This window comes from Hippichthys cyanospilos, chromosome 17 (genome assembly GCF_059441005.1).
Source record: "Hippichthys cyanospilos isolate Australia breed blue-spotted pipefish chromosome 17, RoL_Hcya_1.0, whole genome shotgun sequence".
Classification (NCBI taxonomy): domain Eukaryota; kingdom Metazoa; phylum Chordata; class Actinopteri; order Syngnathiformes; family Syngnathidae; genus Hippichthys; species Hippichthys cyanospilos.
In genome coordinates this window covers 8,435,989-8,453,150 of record NC_142385.1, presented here as the reverse complement: position 1 = coordinate 8,453,150, position 17,162 = coordinate 8,435,989, and the positions used below count along the sequence as shown (strand labels likewise).

The window sequence follows — 17,162 nt, the reverse complement described above, 5'->3', positions numbered from 1 at the left end:
AGCCTGATGAAAGCGCACGCCCCGCTTTACACAAAATGCCTCCTGCTTAATCATTATCTTCTCCCCCTCTCTCCCTTGAAAGAGCTAGCATGCTAACATGATATCACAATTTGCCACGTTAATGCTATGCATCGAAGTACAAAGACTCATTTAAAAGGACATTTTAGAGGTCTTCAATTTGCTTGAGAATTCATTTATTTGACAAGTTCCCTTCGCTACATTTAAAAATGTTTGTTTCCAATATTTAAACGAGAAATCAGATTGATACCACTCAGATTGTCCCGGTTCTAACCTCAAAGCATTCCAGGAAAATGTAAACAAACATGGCTGTTTCCAACAAATTAAACTAAAATAATTGTGTTGTTCTGTTCCGTCACAACACATTTTACCCTAGCAGACCTTTTTTTTTTTTTTTTTTTTTTACTTTTTTTAAATTTATACAAATAAAATACCTTATTATATAGCATAAAACAAAAAAAAACAAGTTTCGAGAAAGCAACTCTAGCTAACTCTAGCCTAGCAAGCTAACGCTAACCCTGTGAGAAAAATCAAAGTCAAGTTGAGTCTGCGATGAATTTCAAAGTCATTCCTTGTGTTAATCAAGTTCTAGGTCAATTTAAGCTCAGTTGAAATGCACGGCCGCACAATAGCACTCATTAGCATAAATGTCAAAATTATTTGTACTCAGCTACTGCATACTGAGTTCGATTCTATTCATTCGTAAACTTTTAGTCCTTAAGATTTTGCCAAGCGAGTCCAAAGTCCCAAAATTGGCGGCTTCATTCCAATTCCAGTCAAATAACGTGAATCGAATTCCTCGTCACGTCCATGCTAACGTCGAAGAACAAGGAATGTGGGTCGCAACGAGGAGGAGAGCCCTTGCGGGGCGCGCCATAAATATCTCGCTGCTTTAAATGGCGCTGGCTGCTTTATTGGGAGCTCGCCGTAACGAGTCCACGTGGACCCAGAGGAACTGAGAGGAGCCCCGGGCCAGTCGACGCTTTGAAAAACGCACAGGATCCTCCGCCTCTCTTTATTTCATCAAACATGCTGAGCTGCTTTTAGACGAAGAAAACGAGCGAAAAAAAGACAAGGGCATCCTTCGAAATGTTCGGTGGTGCTGCAACACATGCGTGACGGGGTGAAAGCAGGTGAACATCACGATGCGCCGTCATTGTTGAAGCATTTAAAGAAGCTAACTTTCACCCTCCGTTGAGTTTAAAAACACAAATAACAATTGCAACTCATTTTTGTACTTTTAATTTAATTATAATTATTGAAGACATTATTTAATAAGAAGTGTTACGTCCATGGTTTAACCATCCAAATACGTTTTTTGTGTACGTAATTAACAAATTATTTATTGAGGTAAAGAAATGGAGGGTAATGGATCTCTATCAACACATTATTTTCTCAAATAAATAAAACATTGACATGTTGATTTTGAAATATTTCATTTTTAACACACACACACAATAACACAATAACAGTTTTTTTACATTTTCATCACTTATAATCCATGTTATTACAATCAAGCCTTGCTTAAAACAAACATAATTTTTATGTACCTAATTAAAAATGGTAATTTTTTCATATTTATTGCAATTATGAAAAAAATCTAGCTATTTAGCAAAATGAATACATGTTAACATATTATAAGCACTGTGTGTTATATATGTAGGTATATATATATATATATATATGAATATATATATATATATATATATATATATATACACACACACACACACACACACACACACACACACAAACGATGTCAACGTTAACTCATTCATTGCTAGCGTAGATAAAATGGATTTTTGGCTTTAAGGCTCTCAGTGGAGCCCAGTAACAAGTTCTAGCTTCAACGTTGGAGATTTGGATATGAATTCAAACTTTATAGTGTTAAAGGATCAAAATGTAAGATTTAGACAGTTTTTCATTAAAAATGAATAAATTAAATTATTATAAGTGTAAATAACTTGCAAATAAATGTGGTCTTAACGATGTTTTAACTATAATCATAGGACTAGTTATCATTAAATTATATTATGTGGGGAGGGGTGTAGTGTGAATTGCTGCATTTGCCTTAATGTCTCTAAAGCTCCCACGGGCACATGCAAAAAACTACACATACTCCCTATAAGAAAAAATTAACTCAACTGTTAAGTCAGTTGTGTTATTTATTTGTGAAAAACAAGACACACAAAAATGGATGTTTATGTATTTTTATTTCAAAAAGACAAGCACATTTCAATTGACTAATATCAGACATTTGAATGCAACAAATATTACATACCAAGACTGTTGATCATGTAAATTCTGGTCGGGCCGGATTACGAATTGAAGCGGGCCTAATGTGGCCCACAGACCATAGTTTGAGCATCCCTGAATTAAAGGCATACTTTGCGCTGACCTGAACCCCGAGCACTTAAATAAACAAAACTTGACTTTTGTGTCACCAGCATCACCTTGGAACATTGTGTTTTTTGTCATCTGACGCATGAATGGCCGCCTTGATGCGATAGCGCATTCCGCACACACCCGCCACCACATTTTGTTTACTTTGCGCTTGTAAAGCAATCACATGTCACAGTGCCATTAACTGTCACAAATGAACCTTTCATTCTTACTTTACAGATTGGACGCAATGCTTTGACTGTCGGGAATAGCAATCGGTCCTTAAGGGACTTAAACGAAAAATAAAAAAATATGTATTGCACATTTTAAACGCCTCCGACTTCCTGTATTCCAATAGAGGCATAAAAGTGTTGTTGTTATTTTTAGCCGGGCTGAATTATTCATGCTGTCGGTGAGAGAAACATTAAAGTTTTAAGTTGGAGCTGCCGCAGCATGTTCGGTGTTGGCATCAGATCTCCCAGCACTTACTCACTAGATCCATGACAGGAAATTCAAACTTGATTTACCATTTTTCCATTATCTAAAGTGTTTGTCCTCATGAGTTGCAGGTGAGTTGGACAAACAAGAAAATGGTCGCCCGTCAATGTCTGGGCACATTTGCCGCGTTGTTGGGAGAAGTGGGTCGAGGTACCGCCGTGGAATTTGGAACGCGGCCCGCTTTGTCTTTGTGCAGAGAGGTCGGAGGAGCGGGGCCAGGGGTGGCTGGGGGGGGGGCCTGGGAGGGCCAAGTCCCCCCCCCCCGGGAAGCCGCCAGACACTTTAGCAAGTTTGGGCCGTGAGCGGCATTTTGATGAGCTCTTCTTTCTGGGCCAGCTCCAGCTCCGGGCCCGCTTTGTCTGTCATGTGACCGCCGTGTTTGTCATGCAACACCAGTAGAACACCAGCAGCACCAGTGTAGTGTGATTGGTCCCGACGAGGCTGGGAAGGGGATGCGATGGTGTCCAGCTAATCGGATCCTGGTCCACCCAAATATACGGACACTTTGAAACACAATAGAAGCCCTAAAGACATGCGTACACCACACACATACATGAATACACACAAACACAAACACACACACACACAAACAACACAAATACATTCACAAAATTACTCTCAAAAGCGCAGACTTACACAAACAAAACGCATAGACACACACTCACACATGTACAAATACTTGTATCCATACAAACACATACACATTTACACACAGGGACAAAATATCTGGAACATGAGTCACAGTAGAAAAATAAAAAAGGCTAAAAAATTCTTGAAGCGCACAGAAGAAAAATTTCTGAAAAGATGCAAGACAGCTCGGTAGCACATTGATGTGTACGTGTTTTCATCTGTGTGTGTCTGTGGGGCTGTTTCTTGTGTGTATGTGTCTTGGTTTTGTTTGTGTCTGTATATTTGTCTGCCTGTGTGAATATGTATCCATGTGTGTGTTTGTCTGTGTAAAAGTATGTGTTTTCATTGTATGCATGTGTGTAGCTTACACATGTGTAGCTGAGTGCAATGTTTGTGTGTCTGTACAGTTGCCTGTGCATGCATGTATCTTTGTGTGTGAGTGTATGTTTTTGTTGGAGTGTGAATTTGTGTTTGTGTGTGCCATTATGTGTGTGTTTGAATATGTATCCGCGTGTTTGTGGGGCTGACTATGTGTTTGAACGAGTTTGTCGCTGTGTTTTTGTTGTTGTTTGTATTTGAATATACAGTATGCTTGTGTTTGTGTGTCTCATGTGTGTAGGTGTGTTTGTGTTTCGTGGTGTGTTTGTGTGTGAATATTTGTTTTTCTAGGTATGTTTTCGTACATTTGTGACTGTGCATGTGAATAATTTGTGTAGCTTTGAATGTGCAAATTTGCATGAGTCTTTGTGTGTGACTGTGTTTTTATAACATGGTGTGGCTTATATTTGGGGTTTTGCTGTCTTTGTGTTGACCTTCTGTCCTTGTGGATCCATTTTAGTGGGCCCCACTTGGCCAGACCCCTTTTTGAAGGTCAAGACTTGGCTGTAGAGTTTACATTTGACTTAGATTTGTTAGCTTTGGGCAATAAATTGCGATGGTTAAGATTAGCGTCGAGGGCCAACAAATGCATCATGTCAATGGGATGTCCTCACAAAGCCAGTAAGACAGACATTTGTGTGTCCTCATCTGTGCATGCGTGTTCCAAAATGACTGTTACAAATGTCATCATTCTGATGTTCGAAGAACATCGTCTTAATTGTCAGGCCATAAAGTCACTAATTAGTACCCACCAAAAAGCAGGCTTGCATGATATGTGTGTGTGTGTGTGTGTGTGTGTGTGTGTGTGTGCGTGCATGCATGTGTGTCTCAAGTGGAATTCCTACCTTGCAGAGCAGCTGTCAATCAGCACCTCGTGCGCCATCACAGCTTGTTTACGCAATCGTGCTCTCATTCAGCATCAAAAATGCCACCATTGGATGACATCATCGCAGAAAGTATTTCCTCCTGCTCTGTGGTTGCCACGGAGACCACTGGCCACTTCACAATGGGCACAGACTGAAAGACCTATTAGTCACATCGCTGCTAATCCTGACATTGAGGCTGACACTTTGCGTCTGCGACGAGGCAGAGGAAGCGCGCGCTAGCATAGGTGCACACAATAACATGGACACACAAACACACTACAGTGGACATTAGGACGCAAAGATTTACGCTCGCTAAACAGCACAAATAGCGGCATGTGGACATGCAAGACTACATTTCTGTAGTGTGTGAGATCTTTCAGTAGTGTGTGAAAAAAAAGCACAAACACACGCACACAGGTGTGTGTTGGGACTTGTTGTCACGGTGACAATTATCAGGCAGATTGATGGCTGATGAGGTAAAGAAGTGAAAGGACCAGACTGTCAGGTCTCATTCTTCCATCCCTAACCCCCCCCCCCATTCTCTCCTCCTCCTCCTCCCCTTCATCGTCGTCTTCCTCACTCGCTCCCTCGGCGGGCCCGAAAGCAGGCGCCGTCCCGCCTGCTAGCGAGGGGATGTGGAAGAGAAAGCTGTGGATCAGCAGGGCTCGAGCTGCGCTTCTGTGAGTTTGTATGTGTGTGTTTTTTTTTTTCTTGAAATATGTCAAACAGGAAGTGAGGGAGGTAAGAGACGGAATCGGGCTGATGACTTTATTGATCACTCGTCGCTCTGGGCTGTTGGGTTTTTGACCTTATTAGCAATCAAATGGGGAAAAACACACATCCGGAGGAAACTGGATGGCTAATCTAACGATTTTTTTTTTTTTTTGAGGCAAAGTTACCATGATAAAGTTTACAGGACAAGCAATTCATTCAATTGTTGCTTTATTTAGTTTTTATTCTATTTTCTTTTCATTTTTCTTTTTTTCTTTCTGTCTATTTAATATGCCTTTCCCTTTTCTTTCACTTCTTTCTTTCTTTCTTTTGCTCTTTTTCTCTCCTTTATAATTTGATGTTTCTTTTTATTTTGTCTGTCCTTGCTTTCATTTTTGCTCTTTTGTTTTCCTGCTCTAGTTTTGTTCTGTTTATCATTTTTTTTTCTTTCAATCCTTTGTTTCGTTTTCATTTTTTACTTTCTTTTTTCTTGGTTTCTTTTGTTTCCTTTTTCTTTCTTTTTTTCCTTCATTTTTCTTCCGTTATATTTTCTCTTTTCTTTTGCGTTTCTTTCTTTGTCTTTCATTCTTTGTGGTTGTTTTTTTTTTTGTTTAATCTTTCTTTTTAGCTTGCTTCCTTTCTTGCTAGTTTTTGTTTCTAGTATCACATAATTATACCGATACTTGTTTTATTTTTGTTGTTGACTAATAATAACATAAAGTTTGACAGTTTATTTTTCATTTTTTGCGTAGATTTTAAACTGATATCAAAGTCATTCAGTCCATGCAGCTTCACATAAGCAATTATTAGGGTAAATATGTTATTCTAACCAGAATATGTTTTAGATTGATACATTCTTTCTGCTCAATGATGTGCATCAAGCTTCAAGGCTCAAAACTGACTTCACTTCACAGCTGTACAAGAGTTAAATGCAAGGTTTTTTTTGTATGTATGAAAGCAGTTTTATTTTTCAAAATTTTGACTGGCACTGTACTTTATTTTGAATGAGTGAATTATGAATGACGCTGTTGTCAAATGGTCAAAAATAGTTCAAACTTGCAATGAGTAGCAGTCTATTGTCATAAAATGCGCGGTGGTGAAATATTAATATTTTTGTTGTTGACAGTATTGCATTATGAATGGTGTGTCCTTTTCCTACAACTCCCAGAATGCACTGAATACCTTTTGATATCATAAAGTTGAGCGCTTTTACCTCTTTTATTTTTATTTCAAAATCTCACATTGTTGATTGAAGAGCAGTGAGAGGCCTCCCACAATCTTTTCCGTCATCTTCGCAATCAACTACAAATCATTTGCTCCTCTTTTGTCCTGCAATATTCATAGAAAATGCATTAAACGGCATTGTGACGTCCGTGTAATGTGTGTGTGTGTGTGTGTGTGTGTTTCCCAGTTGCTATGGCAACCATAACCCTCCAAGTTGATTCTGACTCACAATCTGGCTTCTTTTCTCTCTTTCCTCACAGGGCTGAGAAGACTGAAGTGTTAAGCGAAGATCTCCTGCAGGTAAGTACACATGCGCTCATAGCTCATGAATGTTAGTGCTTTTGTTAAGCGTAGGTTTGTTCTTATTTTTGTTATCGCATTAGGCGGAGAAGCGTCTGGAGCTGGTCAAGCAGGTGTCGCACAGCACCCACAAGAAGTTGGCGGTGTGTCTTCAGGGTCAGCAGAACGTGGAGGTGGACAAGAAGTCTGTCAGGTCACCGTCGGTGGGTTTTTTGACCTTGTAATTTACCATTAATTTCTACTTTGTCGCGTTTGCTGAAACAGTCCTTTTTCCTCGTGTTGGAAACTTTTGATCCTTGGTTTGTGCCTTGAAATATTTTTGCCAAGGTCATCTTTCCCACTAATGAGTAATTCATGTCATGGCAAAATGGCGGCAAAACTCTTTATTTAAAAAAAAAAAACAAACAAAACAAAAACAAGGCTATTTTGACTACCTGACAAGCGCCGCCCCTCTGCTTATTTGTTGCTGTTTGGTTACACCTGCCTATAAACATACATACAAAACAAAATAAATGGATGACAAAAACGGAATAGAGAAATAAATACGTTTGAAGCAAAGGAAAATGATTAAAGAGAAAAATCTCAAACTTAATAGCATTATTGTCTACCACAGTGGTTCTCAAAGATGTAATGTAATTTACATGATTATTATTTTTTGTATATTTTTAAAAAAAGAGTCATTGTAAGACAATAGGTTGTATCTTGTTACAATTAATTTTCTCTTAATTTGATAAGAAAGCTCTACCATTCCTATCACGGCATGAAAAAGGCTAAATTAGATTAGCTGATACATTACCTGCAGAAACCCTGTTAAAATCACCCTTGAAGTGTCTTCACTTACCCCTGGGGATACCTACTGTATATCCCCATTTGAGGACCGCCGCCCTAATCCAATCTGAGCTCTACTCCAGTCCTTTGCGTGGTAATGGCATACATTACAAATGGATACTAGCTGCCAGAGACAGCAAGTTTCCTTTTTTTTTCCTGGTGAAAGCAATACAAATTGAATGGGGTAAAAAAGCGGAGAAGCAGCAATAAAACAGTCCAAAATACAGATCTCAGGATGTGAAGCATGGCCGCAGACTTGTCATCATATTGATTCTTTTGTGTTTTTGTGTAGAAGAAGCTTCCTCTCGCGACGCTGGCACAATGTATGGTGGAGGGGGCGGCGTTGCTCGGGGACGAGTCGATGCTCGGGTGAGTACACGCACCCGGAGGTAATAGCGGTTAGCGTGCGGTCGGTCCTATATGGCTTTGCTTTGTTGCGGTGTCGCAGGAAGATGCTGAAGCTGTGCGGAGAAACGCAGGACAAGCTGTCCCAGGAGCTCATCCTGTTCGAGGTCACCATCGAGAGAGATGTCATGGACCCGCTGTACGACCTCTCCGAGGTACAAACCAATCACTAATCGGCACGTGCTAGCTGGATAGCAACAACAAAGCCCCCCAAAAATAAGTTTGATGAATGAAAAAAAAATTACTATACATCTATGATGTCATTTCCGAGGTGCAGGTAAAAAAAAGCTGCTTTTGACCTTGTAGTTGCTGCTCCACCTCACTGTGACACCTGCTTGCTTGTAAATTAATCTGCATGGGAGCAGAGCATGCTCTCAGTGGTTCACAGCTGACAACAAAAGTCAACTCCGCTTACTTTCTTCAGGTGGAAATCCCGAACATCCAGAAACAAAGGAAGCATTTAGCCAAACTGGTCCTGGACATGGACTCTGCACGCACACGGTCAGTATCCAAACAGACCTGAGATCACTGCTATAGTGGTTCTCAAAAGGGGATATGTAGGAATTGAACAGGATTCCTGCAGGTACGATATATTTTCGAATTGAGAACAAATTAAATGGAACATGAAAATTAGAAAATATCAAATATTTCACATAACTGAAAAAGGGTTGAGATCCACTGTACTAGTGTGCTGACTCGTTTTACTAGTTAGAGCAAAACGTGTATGCATGCACCCCAAGATGAATTATCAAAAAAAATTAATTTTGTCCACCCCTCTTATTGAAATGGTGTCAGGTACTATCAGTCCAGCAAGTCGTCGGGTCTGTCCAGCAATCTGCAGCCCAGCGGCGCCAAGGCCGACCACCTAAGGGAGGAGATGGAGGAGGCCGCCAATCGCATGGAGATCTGTCGGGTCAGTCGTCTAACTTTTTCAAGGACTTACAACACGTATTTTTATTTGCAAGCACACAGTGCTTGTGTTTCAAAATGGAGAGATGTTTTTAAAAAAAAAAAAAAGTATTAAGTCTATGTAAAAGAGTACTTAAAAAACAGTTTGGCTAAAAATAACCTAATCATAGGTCACAAAAGCCAAACAACACCATAAATTGGTTATTTTGAACAAACAAACATTCAGTCCTTTTTTGACCCACAATTGAATTATTTTTAACCCAACTTTTTTTTTAAGAGCGTTACAGTTTCCTACATTACAGCTTACATACTGCTTTGATAATTTTGATTTTAATATTTCTGATTCAAGAAATAATAAAATTCCAAATTAAATTGTATTGTGTCTAATCAGAAAGTGTCGCTAAGGTATTTTTGTTATTTATTTCAAAAAATCTTTCTCGAGCTTATCAGGTTTTTGAGAATTTATTATTAATATAAAATATATGAGGTCAGGAAAAAATTATTGGCCAGTGTTCTTTAATAAAATAAAAAACATGTTTATTTGCTTATTATTTACAATGAATCAACATTTATTTATATTTGTTGTACAAATAATATATGAATTCTTCCAATTATACGTTTATTTTAAAATGTTCTGTTTTTATATTTTAATATTTCATCACTATTATGATGTGCAAGAGGGGCAAAAAAATAAAGGCAGATTCATAATCAGCAATAGAAATATATATATATATATATATATATATATATATATATATATATATATATATATATATATATATATATATATATATATATATATATATATATATATATATATATATATTTCTTGTACAAATAATATATTTTACAACGGCATTATATATTCAAGATTCAAGAATTTTATTGTCATATGTATACTGTAGTATTATTATACCACACAATGAAATACTTATTCTGTTCACTTCCCTGAGCAGCAGACTACATTCCAAAATTGAGCAATAAATGAATAAATAAAATTTTACTGTTTGTATATTATATTTTATCATTGTTATGATACAGAAAATGAATGGAATGGTGTTTCATAGTTACAAAGTATTTACAAAGCTTTTAAATCGATCTTAAATGTTGACCTCTGGCCATGCAAACAGGTGCTTGCAAATCATGAACGATTCCAGTGCAATGAATCCCTTTTATTTGTGTAATCATAACGGAGTCGTGATGACACGGTTCCATTTTTGGTTTGTTGTCCTCAGGATCAGCTGTCTGCAGACATGTACAGCTCCATGGCCAAAGAACTCGACTATGCAAGCTACTTCCAGACTGTACGTAAAACCTGCACACACACTCACACACAAACACACACAGATGCACATGCTGATATATGGTATGTCCTGCAGCTGATTGAAGTCCAGGCCGAGTACCACAGGAAGTCACTGGAGCTGCTACAGAGCATTCTGCCTCAGATTAAAGCTCATCTGGGTAAACAAGCAACCACACACACAAACACAAACACATTGCTCTTAAACCCAGGATAAAAAAAACAACTACTGTATACTCAAAAGTATAGTCCACTTCTTCAGGTGCTTTTGCATCTGAAATGAAAGAGTTGTGTATGGACATGCGAGTATAGCGGGGAACTTTGTACGACTGAGTGGTCATCTTATGTGTGGTTGTTTTGTCAGAGTCGTGGGCGGAGAAGCCTTGCTACGGGAAGCCGCTGGAAGAGCACTTAGAGCTCAGCGGGAGAGATATTGCTTTCCCCATCGAGGCCTGTGTCACCATGCTGTTGGAGTGCGGCATGCAGGAGGAGGTCAGACTCACAGAAACGCATACTGAACATGTGCGCACGCTCACTGAGATGATGTCACGTCTCTACACAAACAATTCATTTGATACACAAACGGCCTTTTGGATTACCCTAATTCTCCAAATATTAGACAATTTTTTTTTCCTGAAAAAATGAAGGCCAACAGCATGGGTGCGTCCTATAACAGTAACTTTCAATAAAAGAAGCGAGCAGACTGAACCAATGTTTGAGTTCATCCTTGTTCATGCACAGGAATATTTCTAAAACGGAGACGATCGTATCAAGGTTACGATGTCTCCAGCTGATTCAGTTAAGAGTGGAAAGGTATGCAGCTGAGTCCTCCAAACACTGAAATGTATTCCATTTGACTCGTTTATTAATTGTGATCTTTTGGCATATGCACACTATCATAAACTTAATAGAACACAGATGCTGCGCAACCTTGGGTATTTATGGCACAATGTGGGAAATATGAAATACACTTCACCTGCAACAAATATATAATTTATGGATATGAATGCAAGAAACTATTTTTAGAAAATGAGGAAGATGAAATGTATTCTTTTTTTGCGATAGATTTTACATTGTTGCCAAAATGTTGGCGCGTCTTATACACAGTAACATATTAAATACCAGAATTTGACCCCAAAATTCAGGGTGCGTCCTATACACAGGTGCGTCCAATATTTGGGGAATTACGGTAGTTGATGCTCATTCTATTTTGTGTATTTTATCATGTATTTGAATAAGGAATTTAAACCCAATGATGTGTTTTCAGGGTTTGTTTCGAGTGGCTCCCTCTGCATCCAAACTGAAGAAGCTCAAAGCATCTTTGGACTGCGGCGTGCTGGACGTTCAGGAGTACTCTGCCGACCCGCACGCCATCGCGGGTAAGCTCACTTGTTGCCTTGCACTCTCAACACAACTCGGTCAAAACGAACCCAAATTTGATAAAATAGATAACCCCGCAAAAATTAGAAGTGACCCAAGCTTTGGGGTACAAATACTATATGAAAGGATGGGTCAAACGAAGAACCAACACCCTGAAAACAGTTGTCAAAAAAAAAAAAAAAAAAAAAACAATTTGGCTGCAGAAGGAACAGACTCCTTCAAGGTTCAATCAGCCCCAATAATCTTAAAAAATTGAGTCAAAAATAAGATAATATGGGTCCAAAAAGAACATAATCTTTCTTGGGTCAAGTAGGCCTAACAATCTAAGAACAATTGTGTAAAAAAGAAAAAAACCTTCCTGGGTCAATTAGACCCAGCAATCCATAAACAATTGGATAGGAAACAACCCAATTTGGGTTCAAAAGGGACAGAATAATTTTTGGATCAACTAGACCCAAAAATCTACAAATATTTAGGTCAAACCTAATACAGTTTGGGTTAGAAATTGACCAATCCACAACACTGGTCAGTTTAATCCAACATTCTGTGTTTTGCATTGACGAAACCCCCAAATTGGATTATAATTATTTTAACAATAAAATGGGAGCTCTGTAAAAAAAAAAAGAACTGTTATTTTGTACAAAACAACCCAGGAAGTAGGGTCAAATTGCCAGGAGTGGACCCCCCAATTTTCACCCAAGTCTGACCCAAATTAGGTTATATCTGAGCCAGCTGTTTTCAGAATGTGCTAGGTCATTTATACCCAGATTTTGGTTTGAGATTTTGACCCGACATGATGGACCAACGCTTGATCCAAGATGTAGATCCAAGGTGTACAACTAAAAAGTACACACTGTGGTCATTTAAAGCTACTAAAAGATGACGCTTAAGTATGAATGGTTATCTCCAGAAATCCCAAATTCATGTGACTTGACCTTTAATGTGAAGGTCACGTCACTGTCTAAGTCAAAATAATATCATTTATGTATGTACTTTTTATACTTTATGCACAAACAGTTCAGCTACTGTAGCTAGTTGAATGTTTTCTCTACATGGTCCCTGACACACATTAATTACATTTCCTTTAGGAGCTTTGAAATCATACCTTCGTGAGCTGCCCGAGCCCCTGATGACATATGAGCTTTACAACGATTGGATCCAAGCCTCAAAGTAAGTAGCCTCCATATATTACTCAACTATAGTTGTGTAATATTTTTTTTCATCCTGATCCTGATTCCCACAGCATACCAGACCAAGACAAGAGGCTGCAGGCCCTTCGCAGCGCTTGTGACAAACTTCCGCAGGCCAACAACAACAACTTCAGGTAAAACGTTTGTCCCTTCTTGCTATGTGCCTCACAAAAAATGTCTTTAGCAATCTAGTCAAGTAGGTCAAAAAAGAGGGTATGTGAAGGCATTTTTGGAGCTATGAGAGACGTTAATAGATTTCCTAGTTGTGACAGGAGCGCTACAGATTTATTTTCAAATAAAGAACAAATCAATTGGAACCTGAAGCCACTTATTACTAAATTCGGTTAAGGCGTGAATCCTTTGTAATATCTAGTATCCCTTTATTTTGTTACATTTATTCCAAATAAACATTGTCATTGGTGGCAAAATTTGGTAATTGTATTTGTATTAATCCCATCAATGAATACACTTAATGCTGGGATATTTTGTTTTTGTCTAAAAGATAATCTAATGGCATTGTTATGAAGATGGATAAATTGGATAAATCTCCCGAAGGCTGAGTTTATGCTACCAAAAGGTTCCTTAGTAACTTCCGTTGGATCTTTGCTGAAAGCCGGTGATGAAAGTGATGAGATGGAGAGCAAACTGCACGCATCAGTGTATCTGTCGCATCTTACAAATCCAGTTTATTTTTAGCGCGTCTCCTCAGAGGAGATGTCAGACATGACCGAGCAAGCGTCGCTCACCATAACCAAACACACACACACCTACACACACGGTCGGCCCACTGGCCCACTTATGTGTCCTCAAGGGTCTTCTCAAGCGGGAGTTGTGTTTCGCTTAGGGAGGCTTTTATGGAAGTTTATCACACGTGGCTTCATTTGCTTGTCGGGAAACTTGTCTCAATCTCTTGTTTTTCCTCTCATGAGTCAACTGGGAAATAAAGAATAAGAAGAAACGAGGAGAAGTAGGTTATGCAAATGTGTGGTACGACCTTGTGCTCACTTCTCTGCGACACGTTTTGCAGATATCTGATTAAATTCCTATCCAAACTGACGGAGTACCAGGATGTGAACAAGATGACTCCCGGGAACATTGCCATCGTGCTGGGGCCCAACCTGCTGTGGACGCACAGTGACGGGTAAGACCAGGGGGGTGAATTAAGGGCCACATATGGCTCACTCTGCTCTTCAATCTGGCCCACTAATGTAAATGCTCTATTTTGATTAATATTGTGTTTGTGGAATAAAAAACAAGGGGGTGGTCAAGGCTCAGGCCGTGACCAATCGTAACTCAGCTTGTGAAAGTCACATGACTAAACCAACTAAACGGGTGAGCCCTTTTTGGGTGTCACCTGAGCAACTGTGATGTCATTTTCAGGTGAGAGCCAATGACAAAATGGCCGCCCCTGAGATAGGGGGAACAGGTGGAGTTTGCTGCTTAATCACACAATCTTGGTCCAAATGGGGCCCTTGAGCAGCATTTGTTTTTATTATATAGAGTACAAACAAAATTGTTGGTGATTTTATATACAGTATTTGCAATTTTTTTCTTGGTGATGGACAAGCAAGTCTCTTGGCTCAAAGAGCAGGGGAAAGTTTAGATGTTTCTTCTGCGCTAGTCTTTATTTTTAAACCGAGAGCACCTTCTCAAAGAGTTAAAAAAAAACACAGGTGCATCACAGAGCTTAATTTCCTCATCACTATTGTTTATCTTTAAATAACTGGTCAATTAATACTTATAATAACACACATTTCACTTAACATGTTGAAAAAACGATCAATTTGTTAACAGTTTTTAAGTATATTTTTACAATGTTTTACCTCACCAATGAAAGACCATCTGTTATGAAATTCAAATATAGAACATAACGTTAACTTCCCTTGTGACATCACGTGACAGTTCTTCCACCTTCAGAGTTCTCAATGTCCTTTCGGATGTGCTGATAAAAAAACTCCAGACGTCCCTTTTCAAGACGGGGCGTGTTTACGATGGTGACGCAGCAATTTGGGAAGAAGTCGTCCTCCCTGGTGTCCTTCTGAATGTCGGCCATCAATTTATCAAACGCTTAATTAGCCTTTAGCAGCCATCGCCTCGCTAATGTCCCCTATGTTAAATTGGCAAAAGTATTTGCGGTCTGGACTTAAGTAGAAGTGCAAAAAACTTTGTGAAATAAACAACTTGTTAAAGTAGAAGCCCTGAGTCAACTCCGTTACTGAAATGCAAGTCGTGCATCTTCTGCCCTCTGCAGCAACATCACGGAAATGATGACCACAGTGTCCCTGCAGATCGTCGGCATCATCGAGCCTATCATCCAGCACGCCGACTGGTTCTTCCCTGGAGGTGAGGTGCCTACGCCTGGCCAGCTGTCCTCCAAAGCAAATCATCTCAGCGTTTCTGAACAGATGTCTTAGAAATCCGAATGAGATGAGCCCTTAAATCGTTTTCCGTCAAAATTTCTTCTGCGCTTTTCCCTAGAAATCGAGTTCAATGTGACGGGTAACTACGGAAGTCCGGTGCACACCAACCATAATGCCAACTACAGCTCCATGCCGTCTCCCGACATGGAGCAGATGGATCGGCGGCAGAACGAGCAAAGCCGCAGACCCCTGAGCGTCGCTACCGACAACATGATGCTGGAGTTTTACAAAAAAGACGGGTAAGAAACATCTTGACTCCTAAAACCACTGGGCTAAAAGTAACCCGATTGGGTTAAGCAGCTTACCCGGCGCTGGATCAAAACGGATCGAGCCACTGTTTGTTTGTTTTTTTTAATTAATTTTCAACACACAGCAGTCAAAAATGGAAACGTGCTTTAGATCTTTAGCTGTTTATCATGGTTCGAAAAGAGTGATTCTCAAATGATGTTACAAGTACCCCTGGGGATTCATGAGATTTTAACAGGGTTTCTGCAGGTATTAGCAAATTCAATTCAATGCTTTCAATGGCGTGAGAAGAACAGGACTGTTTTCTTTTCAAATGAAGAGCAAATTAATTGAAGCATGACAACATATTGACGAATTCTGTTATAGTGAGTCCTTTTACAAAATGGTGTATAATGTTACACGAAATGTCTTTTGGAGTTCCTGTATAAAATACACCTAAATATGTGATTCAAAAAGTATTGACAGTATAAAGTTTAATCATTGAGCTTTTTAATACATTTTTTTTTAATAAATTAATGCTAATACTGTCTGTCACCAGTCCTAAGCCCTACTTTTGATTCTACTTCGCACTAATGTTCTGCTAACAGAGTTGAGTAAACAAGCTGCCTCTTTGAAGGTAGATGACAATCACTTTTATTTCTCTCCTTGGCACATACGTAAAAGGACAAGGTGGGAGAAGTGGTCTGTTCTAAAAATAGCTTACAGGTGACGCCACACTGGCGAATAGCAGAAAAAGAATTGGTATTAGGATGGATGGTGACAGACAAATGATTTTTTTCTCCAATCCATTCCAGAGAATAATGGCTAAACCGATTCGTCACGAAGTGTTTTTGCAATACTGTATTTTTGTTTTTTCTCATGTTCATTGTCGGGAAACACCGGCTGGGCCAAGAAGTCTTCAAGTCCAGAGTGACAAAGGATTATGTCAAGACATTCTCTCTTACTTTTTGTGATCCTCCGGCTATTTTCTTAAAACTCTTCGTTTGCCTTATCGGGCCCAGCGGGACGTCTTAGCGCAGCTCGGCTAATTAAACCCAGATCCGTAGAGCGCAGCCTTCCGTCTTAGCTGTAAAGGAGAGAGGATTTGACATGAAACTTCTGAACTCGATAGGAAGAATATATTTTAGTTCCACTAATATACTTCATGGTTCGACCGCTAGGAAACTATTTACAAAAATGAAGTTTTTGACAGGGGCGTAGCAAGAAATGTTTCAGTGGGGCGGCCATGCTCGCTAACTCAGTGATCATTTGTCGTGCATGTGTGCAGGCATCATCCTTTATCATACCAAGTACAGTCAGGGTTTTATGAAAAAAATCATTATATACATTTGAATTTGCAGTTAATTTAAATGATTTGTAGCAGAGTGTCAATGGTCCAGGAATACTGCATGCATGTAAAAATCACATGCATATGTCCAAATTTTGGCCAGAGTGAGAAGGGGGAGTTCATTAATATTCACTTAAAGAATAATTAAGC

General features: G+C 39.2%; 1 protein-coding gene across 6 annotated transcripts in view; it reads left to right on the top strand.

The window, feature by feature from the left end:
* Window positions 1-17,162, top strand: part of LOC148409440 (rho GTPase-activating protein 44-like) — a 36,704-nt gene that overhangs the window by 7,361 nt on the left and 12,181 nt on the right. For 5 of the 6 annotated variants that reach the window (XM_088438891.1, XM_088438890.1, XM_088438887.1 and 2 more), the window contains exons 2-16: window positions 6,968-7,007; window positions 7,091-7,210; window positions 8,128-8,204; window positions 8,284-8,395; window positions 8,665-8,741; window positions 9,036-9,153; window positions 10,385-10,453; window positions 10,529-10,610; window positions 10,814-10,941; window positions 11,717-11,828; window positions 12,918-12,999; window positions 13,073-13,153; window positions 14,047-14,160; window positions 15,271-15,362; window positions 15,498-15,678. In XM_088438891.1, the coding sequence (XP_088295017.1) occupies window positions 6,968-7,007; window positions 7,091-7,210; window positions 8,128-8,204; window positions 8,284-8,395; window positions 8,665-8,741; window positions 9,036-9,153; window positions 10,385-10,453; window positions 10,529-10,610; window positions 10,814-10,941; window positions 11,717-11,828; window positions 12,918-12,999; window positions 13,073-13,153; window positions 14,047-14,160; window positions 15,271-15,362; window positions 15,498-15,678 (1,485 nt within the window). Of the gene's footprint in view, window positions 1-5,369; window positions 5,453-6,967; window positions 7,008-7,090; window positions 7,211-8,127; window positions 8,205-8,283; window positions 8,396-8,664; window positions 8,742-9,035; window positions 9,154-10,384; window positions 10,454-10,528; window positions 10,611-10,813; window positions 10,942-11,716; window positions 11,829-12,917; window positions 13,000-13,072; window positions 13,154-14,046; window positions 14,161-15,270; window positions 15,363-15,497; window positions 15,679-17,162 lie in introns of those variants that run through there. The other variant, XM_088438886.1, reaches the window with a different exon arrangement.